General features: G+C 47.4%; 1 protein-coding gene across 1 annotated transcript in view; it reads right to left on the reverse strand.

Moving 5' to 3' along the window:
* Nucleotides 1-4,719: 4,719 nt before the first annotated feature.
* The window catches only part of LOC118378133 (arf-GAP with coiled-coil, ANK repeat and PH domain-containing protein 3-like), a 116,585-nt gene continuing 97,619 nt past the window's right edge, over nt 4,720-23,685 (reverse strand). The window contains exons 21-26 of the mRNA XM_052474580.1: nt 23,555-23,650; nt 20,162-20,254; nt 19,179-19,402; nt 15,847-15,956; nt 8,763-8,873; nt 4,720-8,501 (exon numbers count right to left, since the gene is read on the reverse strand). Coding sequence (XP_052330540.1) covers nt 8,354-8,501; nt 8,763-8,873; nt 15,847-15,956; nt 19,179-19,402; nt 20,162-20,254; nt 23,555-23,650 — 782 coding nt within the window. The 3' untranslated portion in view covers nt 4,720-8,353. The remainder of the gene's footprint in view (nt 8,502-8,762; nt 8,874-15,846; nt 15,957-19,178; nt 19,403-20,161; nt 20,255-23,554; nt 23,651-23,685) is intronic.

The raw sequence follows: 23,685 nt of genomic DNA on the forward strand, positions 1-23,685 counted from the left end.
GTCCTGTGGTAAATACTGATGATTTGTAATGATTGTGAAAGCTGGGATAGAACGAGGTCATTGCAATCACCAAACTTCTGAAGCCTACCTCCTTCACAGCTGTCAATGTTTAGAAAAGCGTTGATCCCATTGATAAGCAGAACTAATATTATCACACAGTGGGAAGAGATAGATTAACAACACCAGTGAGGTCACCCAACCAAACTTTCTCCCAAAGCAAGTGTGTTCGCGTGCCTGTTTTGTGTTTGTGTGTTTGTTTGTTTGTGCGTGTTTGTTTGTGTGTGTATGTGTGTGTGTGTGCACACCATTTGAAGAGAGATTGAGGTTCCTTAAATATATGATCGTGTACACCAGTAGGACAGAGAGATGGTCAGAGCTATCTGGGATCCCTGGGACATTCCTATCCTAAACCTAACCTTAGCCCCTACTCTAAACCTAACCTTAGCCCCTACCCTTATCCAAACCTTAGCCCCTACCCTTATCCGAACCTTAGCCCCTACCCTTATCCAAACCTTAGCCCCTACCCTTATCCAAACCTTAGCCCCTGTTCTATTCTAATTCCCCCTTATCCAAACCATAGCCCCTACCCTTATCCGAACCTTAGCCTCTACCCTAAACCTAACCATAGCCCCTACCCTTATCCAAACCATAGCCCCTACCCTTATCCAAACCTTAGCCTCTACCCTTATCCGAACCTTAGCCCCTACCCTAAACCTAACCTTAGCCCCTACCCTAAATCTAACCTTAGCCCCTACCCTTATCCGAACCTTAGCCCCTACCCTTATCCGAACCTTAGCCCCTACCCTTATCCGAACCTTAGCCCCTACCCTTATCCGAACCTTAGCCCCTACCCTTATCCGAACCTTAGCCCCTACCCTTATCCGAACCTTAGCCCCTACCCTTATCCGAACCTTAGCCCCTACCCTGAACTTAACCTTAGCCCCTACCCTAAATCTAACCTTAGCCCCTACCCTGAACTTAACCTTAGCCCCTACCCTAAATCTAACCTTAGCCCCTACCCTGAACTTAACCTTAGCCCCTACCCTTATCCGAACCTTAATAACCCTTTCTTAACCATTTCAACTTCTGATTGGTTAGGGATGTCCCCAAGGATCCCGGATAACATGGACCACAGAGACAGACACCAAACCCCCAAGGCGAGATAGACCATGATGCATCACTCACTCTATCCCGAACACTATCCTTGCGCTTTACCTTCCTGCTGGTCCCCATGGCAACGCCTGTAGCAACGGAAGCAACAACAGTCGTCAGTTTATTGTTTTTCTCAGATAGCAGTCAACAAAACAGAACAAACCTACCTACCTATACAAGGAGTTTTCAAAACATTAAGAACACCTGCACTTTCCATTGCATAGACTGACCAGGTGAAAACATCTGAAACCCTACCTCTTCAAACAGTATCTTAAGTAGCCCAGTGGTTAGAGCACTGGGCCAGTACCCAAAAGGTTGCTGGATCGAATCCCTGAGCTGACAAGGTAAACATCTGTTGTTCTGCCCCTGAGCAAGGCAGTTAACTCACTGTTCCTGGTAGGCTGACAGTTAACCCAGTGTTCCCGGTAGGCTGATAGTTAACCCAGTGTTCCCTGGTAAGGCTGATAGTTAACCCAGTGTTCCCCGGTAGGCTGACAGTTAACCCAGTGTTCCCTGGTAAGGCTGATAGTTAACCCACTGTTCCCCGGTAGGCTGACAGTTAACCCAGTGTTCCCTGGTAAGGCTGATAGTTAACCCAGTGTTCCCTGGTAAGGCTGATAGTTAACCCAGTGTTCCCCGGTAGGCTGACAGTTAACCCAGTATTCCCAGTAGGCTGACAGTTAACCCAGTGTTCCCGGTAAGGCTGATAGTTAACCCACTGTTCCCCGGTAGGCTGACAGTTAACCCAGTGTTCCCTGGTAAGGCTGATAGTTAACCCAGTGTTCCCTGGTAAGGCTGATAGTTAACCCAGTGTTCCCTGGTAAGGCTGATAGTTAACCCAGTGTTCCCGGTAAGGCTGATAGTTAACCCACTGTTCCCCGGTAAGGCTGATAGTTAACCCAGTGTTCCCTGGTAGGCTGACAGTTAACCCAGTGTTCCCCGGTAAGGCTGATAGTTAACCCAGTGTTCCCCGGTAAGGCTGATAGTTAACCCACTGTTCCCCGGTAAGGCTGACAGTCAACCCAGTGTTCCCCGGTAAGGCTGATAGTTAACCCACTGTTCACCGGTAAGGCTGACAGTCAACCCAGTGTTCCCCGGTAAGGCTGATAGTTAACCCAGTGTTCCCCGGTAAGGCTGATAGTTAACCCAGTGTTCCCCGGTAAGGCTGACAGTTAACCCAGTGTTCCCCGTAGGCTGACAGTTAACCCACTGTTCCCGGTAAGGCTGACAGTTAACCCAGTGTTCCCGGTAAGGCTGACAGTTAACCCAGTGTTCCCCGGTAAGGCTGATAGTTAACCCACTGTTCCCGGTAAGGCTGACAGTTAACCCACTGTTCCCGGTAAGGCTGACAGTTAACCCAGTGTTCCCCGGTAAGGCTGACAGTTAACCCACTGTTCCCGGTAGGCTGATAGTTAACCCAGTGTTCCCCGGTAAGGCTGATAGTTAACCCAGTGTTCCCCGGTAAGGCTGACAGTTAACCCACTGTTCCCCGGTAAGGCTGATAGTTAACCCAGTGTTCCCCGGTAGGCTGACAGTTAACCCAGTGTTCCCCGGTAATGCTGATAGTTAACCCACTGTTCCCCGGTAAGGCTGACAGTTAACCCACTGTTCCCCGGTAAGGCTGATAGTTAACCCAGTGTTCCCTGGTAAGGCTGATAGTTAACCCAGTGTTCCCTGGTAAGGCTGATAGTTAACCCAGTGTTCCCCGGTAAGGCTGACAGTTAACCCACTGTTCCCCGGTAAGGCTGATAGTTAACCCACTGTTCCCCGGTAAGGCTGATAGTTAACCCACTGTTCCCCGGTAAGGCTGACAGTTAACCCAGTGTTCCCCGGTAAGGCTGATAGTTAACCCACTGTTCCCGGTAGGCTGATAGTTAACCCACTGTTCCCCGGTAAGGCTGACAGTTAACCCACTGTTCCCCGGTAGGCTGACAGTTAACCCAGTGTTCCCCAGTAAGGCTGATAGTTAACCCAGTGTTAACTGGGCTGAAGACGTGGATGTTGATTAAGGGACCCCCCACAGCCCCTCTCTGATTCAGAGGGGTTGAGTTAAATGCAGAAGACACATTTCAGTTGTACAACAGACTATATATGCCCCTTTTCTCCTCACCTCCCCATAAAATAAAACCTGAATCTTGCACACTCCACCCCCCCCCCCCTTTCTAACTCTGACTTTACTGACAACAACGTTATTGAGGAAAAATATACTTTCTATGACTGTGATATGTGGTTGTCCCACCTAGCTATCTGAAGATGAATGTACTGACTATGACTGTGATATGTGGTTGTCCCACCTAGCTATCTGAAGATGAATGTACTGACTATGACTGTGATATGTGGTTGTCCCACCTAGCTATCTGGAGATGAATGTACTGACTATGACTGTGATATGTGGTTGTCCCACCAAGCTATCTGAAGATGAATGTACTGAATGTAAGTCGCTCTGGATATGAGCATCTGCTAAGTGACAAAAATGTGAATCCAGGTGAAAGCTATGATCCCTTATTGATTTCACTTTCTAAATCCACTTGATATCAGTGAAGATGAAGAGGAGGAGTCCGGTTGAAATAATGATTTTTAAGCCTTGAGACAATTGACACATGGATTGTGTATGTGTGCCATTCGGAGGGTGAAAGGTCAAGACAACAGATTTACGTGTTGTTGAATGTGGTATAGTAGCAGGTGCCAGGCGCACCGGTTTGAGTGTGTCAAGAACTGCAACACTTCCTAATGTTTAGTATACTCAGTGTATGGTGCACTACTTTTGAACTAGGACTAGTGCACTATGTAGGGGAAGAAGAAAAAAAGTAGTGCACTATGTAGGGAATAGGGTGCCATTTGGGAAACAGACAGTGTATTTTTTTCCTCAGAGAAGGAGACAGAAGAGAGTTGGGTATAAGAAAGACCTCTCTGAGATGAGTATATGACCCGTTGATCTGGCTCTAGCTTCATAGGACTGCACTGTGCGTTGTTGAATGCTGAAGGTGTGGTGGTGTGTGTGTTGACGCAGTTACAGTATAGACCAGTGAGTAACGTTCTCCCAACGTTCCAGTAACATTTCAACCGAAAAGTTACGGCAACGTTGAGAGAAGGGTTGTTTACCAGGAGAGAAGACAACAGGAGTCAGAAATGAGGCAGAAGCAGTCCAAGCAAGGTGAGGAGTTCATCAAGAGTTTCTTGGTTTATTCTCTTTATGCATTTTCTTTTTTTTTTAAATCACCATCTCAGTGTTTCTTAAAACCAAGGAACAAAAAGAAAGTTATTCCAAAGATATCCAAATGTAGAGATATTAATACAAGGATGTTTGTTTCCCCAAGTAGGACAGAGAGATAGCTATGTCACAATATTCCAAAAGAGTGCACAGATAGATGTTTGGAAGAAGAGAACAGAATCAGAACAGGTGGCACGGAACAGGCAGGGTTCCGTGGTGGAATGCAGAAGTCAGAGCAGGTGGCACGGAACAGGCAGGGTTCCGTGGTGGAATGCAGAAGTCAGAGCAGGTGGCACGGAACAGGCAGGGTTCCGTGGTGGAATGCGGAAGTCAGAGCAGGCAGTTTGAGTCAAGAGTTAAAATTTGAAAAAGCGTTTTTATTTACAGCATGTTTGTTTGTTTGTTTAGAAGCATCCTTTAACCCCAATGTTAAAACAGTAAGAAACAACACCCACCACTTCAGCTGGGCTAGGTTACCACCCTATTTAGTCACAGTCCCTGGTCAAATATATTGACTTTATCACTCCCGTTGTTTTACTTTGAATTCAAAATACTTGCAGAATATCACCTGCTTCCACACTCTGAAAATAAAAAACAATTGATGAAAATAATAATTGTTCTGTGACTATCTTCACTAGAACATTTTGTAAAAACACTGTCGAACACATTATGTTTCACTGTACCACGCGTTATCAGACGTTAAACACAGTATTTATGTATTCTCTAACAGCACTGTCGAACACTTCTCTTTTCTCTTTGGCAGAGAACAAAAAAAAAATTCAAACTACTTTAGGACTTCATGCCAACGTAGTTGAGGAACAAACAGAGGTCGGCCAGAGAACGAAAAACAGTTCAGCTCTATGTTTCATTAAAAAGGAAAAATAAATCAAATTGACAAAACAGTGAAGCTATAGCTGGTCCATAAGTGGACGTAGAGATGGCACAGAGGTCCATAGGTCTACCAAAGAGACAGGAGGAAGTTGTTTTAGGACATCACAGGAAGTGGCTGTACTGTACTGTAGCTCATGCTTTTTAACAGGACTTCACAGCACCATCAGGGGACAAATAGGAAACTATCATGCTCCGAACGCAGACAGCATTCTAGAACGCCCCCAAGAACTACGCAGCATTCTAAAAACACCCAAGAGTATATTCTAGAACGCCCCCAAGAACTACGCAGCATTCTAAAAACGCCCAAGAGTATATTCTAGAACGCCCCCAAGAACTACGCAGCATTCTAAAAACGCCCAAGAGTATATTCTAGAACGCCCCCAAGTACTACGCAGCATTCTAAAAACGCCCAAGAGTATATTCTAGAACGCCCCCAAGTACTACGCAGCATTCTAAAAACACCCAAGAGTATATTCTAGAACGCCCCCAAGTACTACGCAGCATTCTAAAAACGCCCAAGAGTATATTCTAGAACGCCCCCAAGTACTACGCAGCATTCTAAAAACGCCCAAGAGTATATTCTAGAACGCCCCCAAGTACTACGCAGCATTCTAAAAACGCCCAAGAGTATATTCTAGAACGCGTACATACGTTCTAGAACGTTCTGGTCACAACCGAAAAGCATGCAGAATATAATGAGCATTGAGCAATGATGGCCGGAGAAGACAGTCAGTTGTAACCATAGAATTACAATGGGTTTGGATGATAATTAAATGGGTCTAGCTCTTCCTCTCCCTACCTACTACAGGGACAGTTACCAATGGCCTCTGACTCCCTCTGTCGCCATAAGTCAACCAAAGCACCACTGGTGTGGTCGTGAAGAAGATGTCTTTATCAGTCAAACACTGAAACACTGAATGACAAAAAAGGTTTGAAATATAGATATAGAAACACTTAATCACTAGAATGTCTACAAATAAATTACATTTTTTCAACAAGTCTAGTACAGTAATTGTAGGTATAGATCAGGGTTGATGAAACCCTTGTTTAGAACTGAAGCCAGAATGTGTGTGTGACACAATGACGCCAAGACCAGACCAAAACATATCCAGTCAGGGAAAAAAAGTGAGGATATTGAAAAGTTTGAAAGATAAAAAAATAAAATAAAGGAAAATAATTTACAGAAACACATCAATTCTGTAATAATAATCATCATTGCACGAGTCCTTTCGGGTTCAACGTAGGATTACAACATTCCAATAACTTCCCCCAAATTCCTCGGTTTTCCAGGAATCACGTATGGAAGATTCCGGATTGTTTTACTACCCTATTTTAACATAAATAAACCAATACAAAACAAAGAGACAGAAACTCAACGAGCAAAATGAGAGAGCATGACGTAAACACGACAGCAACGATAAATAAAGCACATTACTGTTCAAACAGGGGAAAGTTGTTGTTTTTACATTAAGATATCATCGTAATAATAATAATAATAATAACAATAATAATATAGCATTTAATCCTCACTCACAAATAACAACAAAGCAGACGTTTTGTCTCTTTCTCCATCCATCAGTCCTTCGGTATTCTCATCACATTTGAACCACTTCGCCCCTGCATCCGTCCCTTCCCATTACACACACACACACAGTGAAACATGACGACCCCACCTTCCCAGACTACGGCAGTGGACCATCCTTGACCATGCCTATAGCAGCCACAACAACAGCCATTCCATATCACTGTAACCTCATGCCACCGTAGAACAACAGTTGGAACCCTGCACATCTAGCCACTGAATTACATCTAACCTCGATCTCCCACAGAAGACATAAGGACAAAAGGCTTCCTTTTCAGGACAGCTTGAACCCTTTAAGGAACACGGAGTTATAGACATACTGTAATCATGCCATTATTTCTAAATCGACAGATTCTAATTCATTACAACACAATGGGCGCTGATTAATTCTTATGGTACTATCAAATTCTGGAATATAAACTACTGTAAAATGCTGAATAGAACACTATAATATAATGTTCTAAACTACTGTAAAATGCTGAATAGAACACTATAATATAATGTTCTAAACTACTGTAAAATGCTGAATAGAACACTATAATATAATGTTCTAAACTACTGTAAAATGCTGAATAGAACACTATAATATAATGTTCTAAACTACTGTAAAATGCTGAATAGAACACTATAATATAATGTTCTAAACTACTGTAAAATGCTGAATAGAACACTATAATATAATGTTCTAAACTACTGTAAAATGCTGAATAGGAAGGACACTGTAGAATAATATTGTAAAGACTGTGGAAGCTTACGTCCTTACTGGTAAGAGAGGGAGGAAGAGGGAGGAAGAGGGGAGGTAATACATGGACAGGAAAGCCTACACTAAGGGTTCTATACGGAACCCACACGGGTTCTTCAAAGGGATCTCCTGATGGGGACAGCCGAAGAGCCATTAATGGTTCTGGATAGCACTTTGTTTTTCTCTAAGAGTGTACAGGAGAGGCAGGAAGTGTTGAGCAGTGTAGCGAGTAAACGGACTGACAGTGAGAACCACAGACAAGACTATTAGGAACAGCCAGATACACTGTGTTTCACTCAGTTTATAATATGAACGGTGTGGAAAGCAGCTAGCGATGTGGTTAAAAGATCTGGATGTAGAAGAAGAAGAGAAGCATATTGTTGGTAAGATAAAACGACGTTGTTCTGCGCTACGGTCAGTAGGGCATTGTTGCACTTAGACACAGATCTAGAATCAGCTTTACCCTCCACAAATCATAACCCTAACCAATTACGATAACAAAGCAAAACTGACTCCAGACCAGTTTATCTAAGGGCAACTTCATCCTACTACTCTGCCCTGTATGATATGCCTCTATATGCCCAGTTAGTAGTGGCTAATCTGTATTCGAAATTTCACCCTATTCCCTATGAAGTGCACTACTTTTGTAGTGGGCCCAGGTCAAAAGTAATGCACTACATAGGGAATAGGGTACCAATAGGCCTCTGGTCAAATGTAGTGCACTACTTAGGGAATAGGGTGCAATTTGGGATGCATCCTGCCTCAGTGGCGCCCCCTAACAGTAGTCTATGGTGAGGCAGATAAACTCCTGAATACATTTCCTGTACTGATGTTCAGTTGGGGAGCTGCTGGGGTATTGACCTGGCTGACCAAACGGACCCTCCGCCTCGCGCATCTCCTCGTTCATCCGTGCTAACCGCAACCTGGGAGAGAGAGGGAGAGGTAGGAGAAGGGGGGTAGGGTTGGAGAAGGAGAGGTAGGTGGGTAGGTTTGGTGGGGAGAGGTAGGAAAAATATATCGGAGAGAAACAGAAAACAGAATAATATTAACAAAAGTTTGGGTAACATTTTGTATTTATTTATTTTATATTTACATTTTAGTCATTTAGTGAGGCGGGGGGCAAGCTGGGGGATTATTTAAGATACTTTTAGAAGAGGTATCAGATGTTTTCGGTGAACACTTACAATGTAACAATATCGGCGTTAGCGGCCTGGACAGCCATGCTCAGAGGGTCGTGACCTTCCTCATCCACCTCCGTCTGACAAGCCCCTCTCTTCAGGAACAGACACACCTGACTAAAGAGAGAGAGAGAGATGGATATATATTTATATATATATGTCTATATATCTGGAGAGAGATATAGATATATTCGCCCCATGGACCTCCCGGTCGCGGCCGGCTGCGACAGAGCCTGGGCTCAAACCCAGAGTCTCTGGTGGCACAGCTAGCACTGCACTGCAGTGCCTTAGACCACTGCGCCACCCGGGAGGCCCTTTGTTTTCAATCTGAGCCTAGAGGAAAGTCTTTGTCCTCAGGCCTGGAGGGAAGCCAAAGTCATTCCACTACCCGATAGTGGTAAATGTGGCCTTTACTGGTTCTAACAGCAGACCAATCAGCTTACTGCCAGCTCTTAGCAAACTGTTGGGAAAAAATGGTGTTTGACCAAATACAATGCTATTTCTCTGTAAACAAATTAACAACACACTTTCAGCACAATTATAGAGAAGGGCACTCAACATGTACTGCACTGACACAAATGAATGATGATTGGTTGAAAGAAATTGATAATATGAATATTGTGCGAGCTGTCCTGTTATATTTCAGTGCAGCCTTCGATATTATTGACCATAACCCGTTGAGAAAACGTATGTCTTATGGATTTTCAACCTCTGCCATATCCTTGATTCAGAGCTATCTATCTAATAGAACACAGAGGGGTTTCTAATGTTAAACATGTAACGTGTGGTGTACCGCAGGGCAGCTCTCTAGGCCCTCTACTCTTTTTTTATTTTTTACCAATGACCTGCCACTGGCATTAAACAAAGCCTGTGCGTCCATGTATGCTGATGATTCAACCAGATACACATCAGCAACCACAGATAATGAAGTCACTGAAACCCTTAAAGAGTTGCAGTCTGTTTTCAAATGGGTGGCCTGTAATACACTGGTCCTGAATATCTCTAAAACTAAGAGCGTTTGTATTTGGTACAAATCATTCCCTAAGTTCTAGACGTCTGCTGAATCTGGTAATGAATGGTGTGGCTGTGGAACAGGTTGAGGAGACTAAATTACCTGGAGTCACCTTAGATTGTAAACTGTCATGGTCAAAACATATAGATTCAATGGTTGTAAAGATGGAGAGAGGTCTGTCCTTTAAAGAGATGCTCTGCTTTTATGAAACCACACTCCAAAAAGCAAGTTCTGCTCTAGTCTCATCTTATCTTAGATTATTGTCCAGTCGTGTGGTCGAGTGCTGCTAAGAAAGACCTCGTTAAGCTGCAGCTGGTCCAGAACAGAGAGCCATGTTTTGCTCTTCATTGTATCAGAGGGCTGATATAAATACTATGCAGCCAGTCTCCCTTGGCTAAGAGTTGAGGAGAGACTGACTGCATCACTTCTTATTTTGATTAGAAACATTCATGTGTTGGTTATATACACTCGGTAGTGGTACTCCGTGTATATAAGCAAGTTACCAGGTAAGTATAGTGGTTAGGGATGAATGAATGTCTCTTACCCCGTATGTCCCAGGTATGGATAGTGGTATCGTGATTAGGGATGAATGAATGAATGTCTTACCCTCTGTCCCAGGTAAGTAGTGTGGTGTTAGGGATGAATGAATGAATCTCTTACCCTCTGTCCCAGGTTGGTAGTGTGGTGTAAGGGTTAGGGATGAATGAATGAATCTCTTACCCTCTGTCCCAGGGAGGTAGTGTGGTGTAGGGGTTAGGGATGAATGAATGAATCTCTTACCCTCTGTCCCAGGTTGGTAGTGTGGTGTAAGGGTTAGGGATGAATGAATGAATCTCTTACCCTCTGTCCCAGGGAGGTAGTGTGGTGTAGGGGTTAGGGATGAATGAATGAATCTCTTACCCTCTTTCCCAGGTAGGTAGTGTAAGGGTGAGGGATGAATGAATGAATGAAACTCTTACCCTCTGTCCCAGGGAGGTAGTGTGGTGTAAGGGTTAGGGATGAATCAATGAATCTCTTACCCTCTGTCCCAGGTAGGTAGTGTGTTGTAGGGGTTAGGGATGAATGAATGAAACTCTTACCCTCTGTCCCAGGTAGGTAGTGTGGTGTAGGGGTAAGGGATGAATGAATGAATCCCTTACCCTCTGTCCCAGGGAGGTAGTGTGGTGTAAGGGTTAGGGATGAATGAATGAATCTCTTACCCTGTGTCCCAGGTAGGTAGTGTGGTGTAGGGGTTAGGGATGAATGAATGAATCCCTTACCCTCTGTCCCAGGTAGGTAGTGTGGTGTAAGGGTTAGGGATGAATCAATGAATCTCTTACCCTGTGTCCCAGGTGCACGATTTCTAATGATCAGGACGTTTTGACCTTTTTGCTTGCCCAAGTTAGAATACCTCATGATAAGCTGCAGACCACACGATTTACCAATAGGTTTTCTTTCATCTCTATTTTTTCCTCGCTGTTCTTTTACTGCCACAAACCGATGCTGGCACTAAGACCGCACTCAACGAGCTGTATGGGGCCATAAGCAAACAAGAAAATGCTCATTCAGAGGAGGTGCTTCTCGTGGTTGGTGATTTTAACGCAGGGAAGCTCAAATCTGTTGTACCCCCATTTTTTTTTTACCCCATGCTAATCTACAGGAATGTCTTCTTTTTACCCCATGCTAATCTACAGGAATGTCTCCTTTTTACCCCATGCTAATCTACAGGAATGTCTCCTTTTTACCCCATGCTAATCTACAGGAATGTCTCCTTTTTACCCCATGCTAATCTACAGGAATGTTTCCTTTTTACCCCATGCTAATCTACAGGAATGTTTCCTTTTTACCCCATGCTAATCTACAGGAATGTCTCCTTTTTACCCCATGCTAATCTACAGGAATGTCTCCTTTTTACCCCATGCTAATCTACAGGAATGTCTCCTTTTTACCCCATGCTAATCTACAGGAATGTCTCCTTTTTATCCCATGCTAATCTACAGGAATGTCTCCTTTTTACCCCATGCTAATCTACAGGAATGTCTCCTTTTTACCCCATGCTAATCTACAGGAATGTCTCCTTTTTACCCCATGCTAATCTACAGGAATGTCTCCTTTTTACCCCATGCTAATCTACAGGAATGTCTCCTTTTTACCCCATGCTAATCTACAGGAATGTCTCCTTTTTGTATATAGCCTGGTACCCTGTGAATATAGCCTGGTATGCTAATCTACAGGAATAGTCCTTTTACCCCAATGCTAATAGCCTACCAGGAATGTCTCCTTTTTACCCCATGCTAATCTAGCCAGGAATGTCTCCTTTTTAGCATGGTAATCTACAGGAATGTAGCCTTTTACCCCATGCTAATCTACAGGAATGTCTCCTTTTACCCCATGCTAATCTACAGGAATGTCTCCTTTATACCCCTGCTATCCCAGGAATGTAGCCTTTTACCCCATGCTAATAGCCTACAGGAATGTCTATAGCCTTTTACCCCATGCTAATCTACAGGAATGCCTTTTACCCCATGCTAATCTAGCCTGGAATGTCCCTGTTTTATAGCCTGGTAATCCGTGGAATGTCCTTACCCCCATGCTAATCTACAGGAATGTCCCCGTGTATTAGCCTTACCCCATGCTAATCTAGCCAGGAACCCCCGTGTATATAGCCTGGTACCCCATGTATATAGCCTACCCCAGTGAATATAGCCTGGTTTTTACCCCATGCTAATCTACAGGAATGTCTCCTTTTACCCCATGCTAATAGCCTACAGGAATGTCTCCTTTTTACCCCATGCTAATCCCAGGAATGTCTCCTTTTACCCCATGCTAATCTACAGGAATATAGCCTTTTACCCCATGCTAATCTAGTCAGGAATGTCTCCTTTTTACCCCATGCTAATCCAGGAATGTCTCCTTTTGGTACCCCATGCTAATAGCAGGAATGTCTCCGTGTTTAGCCACCCCATGCTAATCTATATAGGAATGTCCCCTTTTTACCCCATGCTAATCTACAGGAATGTCTCCTTAGCCTTTACCCCATGCTAATCCAGGAATGTCTTGTTTATACCCCATGGTAATCTACAGGAATGTCTCCTTTTACCCCATGCTAATCTACAGGCCTTTTACCCCCGTGTATATAGCCTGGTACCCCGCTAATCTACCGGAATGTCTCCTTTTACCCCATGCTAATCTAGCAGGAATGTCCCCTTTTTACCCCATGCCTAATCTACAGGAATGCCTCCTTTTACCCCATGTATAATCTACCCCCGTGTTTAGCCTTCTTACCCCATGTATATAATCTAGCCTGGAATGTTTCACTAGCCAGACTGAAATATGTTCTGGGATTAATAGCCTGGTAACATTGAGGAGTTTATCCACATTAGTCAGCCTGGCTACCATTAATAAGTGCCTGGTACCGTTGTTCCCATAGTGACCCCGTGTATATATCCCAACCAGAAGCCTGGATTACCAGGCAACATCTGCCTGGTACCCCAGGCCATAGCTGCCCTTTGGTACCCCGTGTATATAGCCTGGTACCCTGTGAATATAGCCCTGGTACCCCGTGTATATAGCCTGGTACCCCGTGTATATAGCCTGGTACCCCGTGTATATAGCCTGGTACCCCGTGTATATAGCCTGGTACCCCGTGTATATAGCCTGGTACCCCGTGTATATAGCCTGGTACCCCCTAGCCTGTATATAGCCTGGTACCCCGTGTATATAGCCTGGTACCCCCGTGTATATAGCCTGGTACCCCTGTGTATATAGCCTGGTACCCCGTGTATATAGCCTGGTACCCTGTGTATATAGCCTGGTACCCCGTGTATATAGCCTGGTACCCCGTGTATATAGCCTGGTACCCCGTGTATATAGCCTGGTACCCCGTGTATATAGCCTGGTACCCCGTGTATATAGCCTGGTACCCTGTGTATATAGCCTGGTACCCCGTGTATATAGCCTGGTACCCCGTGTATATAGCCTGGTACCCCATGTATATAGCCTGGTACCCCGTGTATATAGCCTGGTACCCCGTGTATATAGCCTGGTACCCCGTGTATATAGCCTGGTACCCCGTGTATATAGCCTGGTACCCCGTGTATATAGCCTGGTACCCCGTGTATATAGCCTGGTACCCCCGTGTATATAGCCTGGTACCCCTGTGTATATAGCCTGGTACCCCCGTGTATATAGCCTGGTACCCTGTGTATATAGCCTGGTACCCCGTGTATATAGCCTGGTACCCTGTGTATATAGCCTGGTACCCCCGTGTATATAGTCTGGTACCCTGTGTATATAGCCTGGTACCCCGTGTACATAGCCTGGTACCCCCGTGTATATAGCCTGGTACCCCGTGTATATAGCCTGGTACCCCGTGTATATAGCCTGGTACCCCGTGTATATAGCCTGGTACCCCCGTGTATATAGCCTGGTACCCCGTGTATATAGCCTGGTACCCCGTGTATATAGCCTGGTACCCCTGTGTATATAGCCTGGTACCCCGTGTATATAGCCTGGTACCCTGTGTATATAGCCTGGTACCCCTTGTATATATAACCTGGTACCCCGTGTATATAGCCTGGTACCCCGTGTATATAGCCTGGTACCCCCGTGTATATAGCCTGGTACCCCCGTGTATATAGCCTGGTACCCCGTGTATATAGCCTGGTACCCCGTGTATATAGCCTGGTACCCCCGTGTATATAGCCTGGTACTCCGTGTATATAGTCTGGTACCCCGTGTATATAGCCTGGTACCCCCGTGTATATAGCCTGGTACCCCGTGTATATAGCCTGGTACCCCGTGTATATAGCCTGGTACCCCGTGTATATAGCCTGGTACCCCCGTGTATATAGCCTGGTACCCCGTGTATATAGCCTGGTACCCCGTGTATATAGCCTGGTACCCTGTGTATATAGCCTGGTACCCTGTGTATATAGCCTGGTACCCCGTGTATATAGCCTGGTACCCCGTGTATATAGCCTGGTACCCCGTGTATATAGCCTGGTACCCCGTGTATATAGCCTGGTACCCCGTGTATATAGCCTGGTACCCTGTGTATATAGCCTGGTACCCTGTGTATATAGCCTGGTACCCCGTGTATATAGCCTGGTACCCCGTGTATATAGCCTGGTACCCCGTGTATATAGCCTGGTACCCCGTGTATATATAACCTGGTACCCCGTGTATATAGCCTGGTACCCCCGTGTATATAGCCTGGTACCCCGTGTATATAGCCTGGTACCCCCGTGTATATAGCCTGGTACCCCCGTGTATATAGCCTGGTACCCCCGTGTATATAGCCTGGTACCCCGTGTATATAGCCTGGTACCCCCGTGTATATAGCCTGGTACCCCCGTGTATATAGCCTGGTACCCCCGTGTATATAGCCTGGTACCCCGTGTATATAGCCTGGTAAGTTATCGTTACTCATTGTGGATTTATTCCTCGTCGTTATTATTTTAAAATGATTATTCTCTATTTTCTTACTCTCTGCATTGTTGGGACCGTAAGTAAGAATTTCACTGTTGTTTACGAAGCATGTTACAAATAAAATTTGATTTGAAAAAAAAAAAAAGTAGGTAGAGTGGTATAGGGGTTAGGGATGAATGAATTAATGAATGTCTCTCACCCTGTATGTCCCAGGTAGGTAGCGTGGTGGAGGGGTAATGAATGTCTCTCACCCTGTATGTCCCAGGTAGGTAGTGTGGTGGAGGGGTAATGAATGTCTCTCACCCTGTATGTCCCAGGTAGGTAGTGTGGTGGAGGGGTAATGAATGTCTCTCACCCTGTATGTCCCAGGTAGGTAGCGTGGTGGAGGGGTAATGAATGTCTCTCACCCTGTGTGTCCCAGGTAGGTAGCGTGGTGGAGGGGTAATGAATGTCTCTCACCCGGTATGTCCCAGGTAGGTAGCGTGGTGGAGGGGTAATGAATGTCTCTCACCCTGTGTGTCCCAGGTAGGTAGTGTGGTGGAGGGGTATAATGAATGTCTCTCACCCTGTGTGTCCCAGGTAGGTAGTGTGGTGGAGGGGTAATGAATGTCTCTCACCCTGTGTGTCCCAGGTAGGTAGCGTGGTGGAGGGGTAATGAATGTCTCTCACCCTGTGTGTCCCAGGTAGGTAGCGTGGTGGAGGGGTCCTCTCCCCCCCATGTCCCTCTGGTTCACATCAGCCCCATTCTGCAGCAGGAACTCACACGCTGTCAGAGAGCCCTGACAAAGAGGAGAGAGAATGAGGGGAAGAGGGAAGAGAGAGAGTGGTGGTGGGGGGAGGAGGGAGAGAGAGTGGTGGGGGGAGGAGAGTGATGGGGAGGGAGGAGGGAGAGAGAGAGTGGTGGTGGGGGGAGGAGGGAGAGAGAGAGAGAGTGGTGGTGGGGGAGGAGGAAGAGAGAGAGTGGTGGGGGAGGAGGGAAGAGGGAGAGAGAGTGGTGGGGGGGGAGGGAAGAGGGAGAGAGTGGTGGTGGGGGGAGGGAAGAGGGAGAGAGAGAGTGGTGGGGAGGGAAGAGGGAGAGAGAGTGGTGGTGGGGGGGGAGGGAAGAGGGGAGAGAGAGTGGTGGTGGGGGAAGGAAGAGGGAGAGAGAGAGTGGTGGGGGAAGGGAAGAGGGAGAGAGAGAGTGGTGGTGGGGGAGGGGAGGGAGAGAGAGAGTGGTGGTGGGGGGAGGGAAGAGGGAGAGAGAGAGTGGTGGTGGGGGGAGGAGGGAGAGAGAGAGAGTGGTGGGGAGAGAGAGAGTGATGGGAGGGAAGAGGGGAGAGAGAGTGGTGGGGGAGGACAGTGTTGGGGGATGGAAGAGGGAGAGAGAGAGTGGTGGTGGGGGAGGAGGGAGAGAGAGAGTGGTGGGGGAGGGAAGAGGGAGAGAGAGAGTGGTGGGGGGAGGGAAGAGGGAGAGTGGTGGTGGGGAGGGAAGAGGGGAGAGAGAGAGTGGTGGGGGAGGACAGTGTTGGGGAAGGGAAGAGGGGAGAGAGAGAGTGGTGGGGGAGGGAAGAGGGAGAGAGAGTGGTGGGGGGAGGGAAGAGGGAGAGAGAGAGTGGTGGGGGGAGGAGAGTGTCGTATCAGACCACAGTGTCCTGTCAGACCACAGTGTCATATCAGACCACAGTATCGTATCAGACCACAGTGTCGTATCAGACCACAGTGTCATATCAGACCACAGTGTCGTATCAGACCACAGTGTCATATCAGACCACAGTATCGTATCAGACCACAGTATCGTATCAGACCACAGTGTCGTATCAGACCACAGTGTCGTATCAGACCACAGTGTCGTATCAGACCACAGTGTCGTATCGGACCACAGTGTCGTATCAGACCACAGTGTCATATCAGACCACAGTATCGTATCAGACCACAGTGTCGTATCAGACCACAGTGTCGTATCAGACCACAGTGTCGTATCAGACCACAGTGTCGTATCAGACCACAGTATCGTATCAGACCACAGTGTCGTATCAGACCACAGTATCGTATCAGACCACAGTGTCGTATCAGACCACAGTGTCGTATCAGACCACAGTGTCATGTCAGACCACAGTGTCATGTCAGACCACAGTGTCGTATCAGACCACAGTGTCATATCAGACCACAGTGTCGTATCAGACCACAGTGTCGTATCAGACCACAGTGTCGTATCAGACCACAGTGTCGTATCAGACCACAGTATCGTATCAGACCACAGTGTCATATCAGACCACAGTGTCGTATCAGACCACAGTGTCATATCAGACCACAGTGTCATATCAGACCACAGTATCGTATCAGACCACAGTGTCATATCAGACCACAGTGTCATATCAGACCACAGTGTCATGTCAGACCACAGTGTCATATCAGAACACAGTGTCATATCAGACCACAGTGTCGTATCAGACCACAGTGTCATATCAGACCACAGTGTCGTGTCAGACCACAGTGTCGTATCAGACCACAGTGTCATATCAGACCACAGTGTCGTATCAGACCACAGTGTCATATCAGACCACAGTGTCATATCAGACCACAGTGTCGTATCAGACCACAGTGTCATATCAGACCACAGTATCGTATCAGACCACAGTGTCATATCAGACCACAGTGTCGTATCAGACCACAGTGTCGTATCAGACCACAGTGTCGTATCAGACCACAGTGTCGTATCAGACCACAGTGTCGTATCAGACCACAGTGTCGTATCAGACCACAGTGTCGTATCAGACCACAGTGTCGTATCAGACCACAGTGTCATATCAGACCACAGTGTCATATCAGACCACAGTGTCATATCAGACCACAGTGTCATATCAGACCACAGTGTCGTATCAGACCACAGTATCGTATCAGACCACAGTATCGTATCAGACCACAGTGTCATATCAGACCACAGTGTCATATCAGACCACAGTGTCATATCAGACCACAGTGTCGTATCAGACCACAGTGTCATATCAGACCACAGTGTCGTATCAGACCACAGTGTCATATCAGACCACAGTGTCATATCAGACCACAGTGTCATATCAGACCACAGTGTCATATCAGACCACAGTGTCGTATCAGACCACAGTGTCATATCAGACCACAGTGTCATATCAGACCACAGTGTCATATCAGACCACAGTGTCATATCAGACCACAGTGTCATATCAGACCACAGTGTCATGTCAGACCACAGTGTCGTATCAGACCACAGTGTCATATCAGACCACAGTGTCATATCAGACCACAGTGTCATATCAGACCACAGTGTCATATCAGACCACAGTGTCGTATCAGACCACAGTGTCATATCAGACCACAGTGTCATATCAGACCACAGTGTCATATCAGACCACAGTGTCATATGTATCAAGGCAGGCTGCTGAGGCGAGAACGACTCATAATGACGTCTGGAATAAAACCATGGAAACCGTGTATTTGATGCCATTCCATTTATTCTGTTCCATTACTATAAACCTGTCCTCCCTAAATAAGGTGCCACCAGCCGCCTGTGGCCTGTATAGTGTGCGTCTGCACTCTGCCCAACCCTGCCTATAGCGTGTATATAGTGTCTGCCTATAGCGTCTACAGCGTGTATCTTACCCCTGTCACGGCCTGTATAGTGTGTGTATCTTACCCCTGTATAGTGTGTGTATCTATAGTGTGTGTATCTATAGTGTGTATCTTACCCCTGTATAGTGTGTATCTTACCCCTGTATAGTGTGTGTATCTATAGTGTGTGTATCTTACCCCTGTATAGTGTGTGTATCTATAGTGTGTATCTTACCCCTGTATAGTGTGTGTATCTATAGTGTGTGTATCTTACCCCTCCCTGTACAGTGTGTGTATCTATAGTGTGTGTATCTATAGTGTGTATCTTACCCCTGTATAGTGTGTGTATCTATAGTGTGTATCTTACCCCTGTATAGTGTGTGTATCTATAGTGTGTGTATCTATAGTGTGTATCTATAGTGTGTGTATCTTACCCCTGTCACGGCCTGTATGAGCGGGGTCTTTCCCTCCTCATCGCTGGCAGAATGGACGTCTGCCCCGTGTGCCAGCGCCTCGGCCATGAGTGGCAGGTTGTGTAGCCGTGACGACCGGTAGAGCAACGCCCCCGGGGGGAGGGGCTCCTCAGGTTCTGATCCCGCCTCCTGCTCTATCTCCACCTCCCCGCTAGACTCCTCCTCTTCTGACTCACCCTCACACTCTACTGGGGCAAGGGGGAGGGAGGGAGAAGGAGAGAGTGTGGGGGGGAGGTGGAGAATGAGGGAGAGGAGGGTTAGTCTGGCTACTACAGTTTGACAAAGTCCTAAAATACGACTAGCGCTGAACCTTTGAAAGTACACTATTTTACATGTTAGCCATTTAGCAGACGCTCTTGTCCAGAGTTACAATTAGTGCGTTCAGATAGCTAGGAGGGACAACCACATATATCAGTCATAGTCAGTACATTCATCTTCAGATAGCTAGGTGGACCAGTCATAGTCAGTACATTCACCTTCAGATAGCTAGGAGGACCAGTCATAGTCAGTACATTCACCTTCAGATAGCTAGGTGGACCAGTCATAGTCAGTACATTCACCTTCAGATAGCTAGGAGGACCAGTCATAGTCAGTACATTCACCTTCAGATAGCTAGGAGGACCAGTCATAGTCAGTACATTCATCTCCAGATAGCTAGGTGGACCAGTCATAGTCAGTACATTCACCTTCAGATAGCTTGGTGGGACAACCACATATCACAGTCATAGTCAGTACATTCATCTTCAGATAGCTAGGTGGGACAACCACATATCACAGTCATAGGCAGTACATTCATCTCCAGATAGCTAGGTGGACCAGTCATAGTCAGTACATTCATCTACAGATAGCTAGGTGGACCAGTCATAGTCAGTACATTCATCTTCAGATAGCTTGGAGGGACAACCACATATCACAGTCATAGTCAGTGAATTCAAGTGACTTACCCTCCTCGGTGACACTGTAGACCACTGAGCCAAACACCAGGATGTCTGTGCTCCCGTCTGTACTGCCTCCCAGCCCACTGTCACTGCTCAGACCTGCAGGGCCAACCAGCGCCAAGACACGGACATGTTAGTCACCACACCGCCTCCCTAACCCTAACCCCCCCTAAACACTCCTCCTAACCCTAACCCCAACCAGCGCCAAGCTAAGGACATGTTAGTCACCACACCTCCTCCCCTGAAGCTCCACAACAAGACCTCCTTACAGCCCCAAACCCGGTCTCCTCACCAGCTAGGTACACCCCCCCTAAACACTCCTCCTAACCCTACCCCCCCTAATCACTCCTCCTAACCCTACCCCCCCTAATCACTCCTCCTAACCCTACCCCCCCTAATCACTCCTCCTAACCCTACCCCCTAAACACTCCTCCTAACCCTACCCCCTAATCACTCCTCCTAACCCTACCCCCTAATCACTCCTCCTAACCCTACCCCCTAATCACTCCTCCTAAACCCCCTCCTAACCCTAACCCCCTAATCACTCCTCCTAAACACTCCTCCTAACCCTAACCCCCCCTAATCACTCCTCCTAACCCTACCCCCCCTAATCACTCCTCCTAACCCTAACGCCCCTAAACACTCCTCCTAACCCTAACCCCCTAAACACTCCTCCTAACCCCCTCCTAACCCTAACCCCCTAAACACTCCTCCTAACCCTAACCCCCTAAACACTCCTCCTAACCCTAACCCCCACTAAACACTCCTCCTAACCCTACCCCCTAAACACTCCTCCTAACCCCCTCCTAACCCTAACCCCCTAAACACTCCTCCTAACCCTAACCCCCTAAACACTCCTCCTAACCCTAACCCCCCCTAATCACTCCTCCTAACCCTACCCCCCCTAAACCCCCTTCCTAACCCTAACCCCCTAAACACTCCTCCTAACCCTAACCCCCTAAACACTCCTCCTAACCCCCTCCTAACCCTAACCCCCTAAACACTCCTCCTAACCCTAACCCCCCCTAAACACTCCTCCTAACCCTAACCCCCTAAACACTCCTCCTAACCCTACCCCCTAAACACTCCTCTTAACCCTAACCCCCTAAACACTCCTCCTAACCCTAACCCCCTAAACACTCCTCCTAACCCTAACCCCCTAAACACTCCTCCTAACCCTACCCCCCTAAACACTCCTCCTAACCCTAACCCCCTAAACACTCCTCCTAACCCTAACCCCCCCTAAACACTCCTCCTAACCCTAACCATCCTCTGGCTGCCTCTCAATCCCTAAAATAAATCCCTTCTGACCCCAATCTACCCTACGGACCCCAATCTACCCTACTGACCCCAATCTACCCTACTGACCCCAATAAACGCTACTGACCACAATCTACCCTACTGACCCCAATCCACCCTGCTGACCCCAATACACCCTACTGAACCCAATCTACCATACTGACCCCAATCCACCCTACTGACCACAATCCACCCTACTGACCCCAATCTACCCTACTGACCCCAATCTACCCTACTGACCCCAATCCATCCTTCTGACCCCAATCTACCCTACTGTCCCCAATCTACCCTGCTGACCCCAATCTACCCTACTGTCCCCAATCTACCCTACTGTCCCCAATCTACCCTACTGTCCCCAATCTACCCTGCTGACCCCAATCTACCCTACTGACCCCAATCTACCCTACTGACCCCAATCCACCTCACTGACCCCAATCTACCCTACTGTCCCCAATCTACCCTACTGACCCCAATCCACCCTACTGACCCCAATCCATCCTTCTGACCCCAATCTACCCTACTGTCCCCAATCTACCCTACTGACCCCAATCTACCCTACTGACCCCAATCTACCCTGCTGACCCCAATCTACCCTACTGACCCCAATCCACCCTACTGTCCCCAATCTACCCTACTGTCCCCAATCTACCCTACTGTCCCCAATCCACCCTACTGACCCCAATCTACCCTACTGTCCCCAATATACCCTACTGACCCCAATCTACCCTACTGACCCCAATCTACCCTACTGTCCCCAATCCACCCTACTGACCACAATCTACCCTGCTGACCCCAATCTACCCTACTGACCCCAATCTACCCTACTGACCCCAATCTACCATGCTGACCCCAATCTACCGTGCTGACCCCAATCTACCGTGCTGACCCCAATCTACCCTACTGACCCCAATCTACCCTGCTGACCCCAATCTACCCTACTGACCCCAATCTACCCTACTGACCCCAATCCACCCTACTGTCCCCAATCTACCCTACTGACCCCAATCCACCCTACTGACCCCAATCCACCCTACTGACCCCAATCTACCCTGCTGACCCCAATCTACCCTGCTGACCCCAATCTACCCTACTGACCCCAATCTACCCTACTGACCCCAATCTACCGTGCTGACCCCAATCTACCGTGCTGACCCCAATCTACCGTGCTGACCCCAATCTACCGTGCTGACCCCAATCTACCCTACTGTCCCCAATCTACCGTGCTGACCCCAATCTACCCTACTGACCCCAATCTACCCTACTGACCCCAATCCCCCCATATAGAACCAAGCCTCATCTCCACCCCAAAACATCTATTATCCCGTTTGTTCTCTCTGGTTGGCAGGTGAGTGTGTGTCAGACCACAGCCACACATAGATAACTCTGGGTCAGACTTACTGCGGGAAACTCTGGGTCAGACTTACTGCGGGAAACTCTGGGTCAGACTTACTGCGGGAAACTCTGGGTCAGACTTACTGCGGGAAACTCTGGGTCAGACTTACTGCTGGAAACTCTGGGTCAGACTTACTGCGGGAAACTCTGGGTCAGACTTACTGCGAGAAACTCTGGGCCAGACTTACTGCGGGAAACTCTAGTTCAGACTTACTGCGGGTAACCCTGGGTCAGACTTAATGCAGGGAACTCTGGGCCAGACTTACTGCGGGAAACTCTGAGCCAAACTTACTGCGGGAAACTCTGGGTCAGACTTACTGCGGGAAACTCTGGGTCAGACTTACTGCGAGAAACTCTGGGTCAGACTTACTGCGAGAAACTCTGAGCCAGACTTACTGCGAGAAACTCTGGGCCAGACTTACTGCGGGAAACTCTAGTTCAGACTTACTGAGGGTAACCCTGGGTCAGACTTAATGCAGGGAACTCTGGGCCAGACTTACTGCGGGAAACTCTGAGCCAGACTTACTGCGGGAAACTCTGGGTCAGACTTACTGTGGGAAACTCTGAGCCAGACTTACTGCGAGAAACTCTGTGTCAGACTTACTGCGGGAAACTCTGAGCCAGACTTACTGCGGGAAACTCTGGGTCAGACTTACTGCTGGAAACTCTGAGCCAGACTTACTGCGGGAAACTCTGGGTGAGACTTACTGCGGGTGCCATTGCCAGTGTCGAAGTAGGAGAAGAGGTTGTCCATCTCATCAGGACAAAACAGAGAGTCACGTCGGAGCTTCGCTGCTGCTGCAGCTGAGGACATACAGGAGAGAGAGAGAGAGTCTTAA

The sequence above is a fragment of the Oncorhynchus keta genome, chromosome 21, assembly GCF_023373465.1.
Source record: "Oncorhynchus keta strain PuntledgeMale-10-30-2019 chromosome 21, Oket_V2, whole genome shotgun sequence".
Taxonomy (NCBI): Eukaryota; Metazoa; Chordata; class Actinopteri; order Salmoniformes; family Salmonidae; genus Oncorhynchus; species Oncorhynchus keta.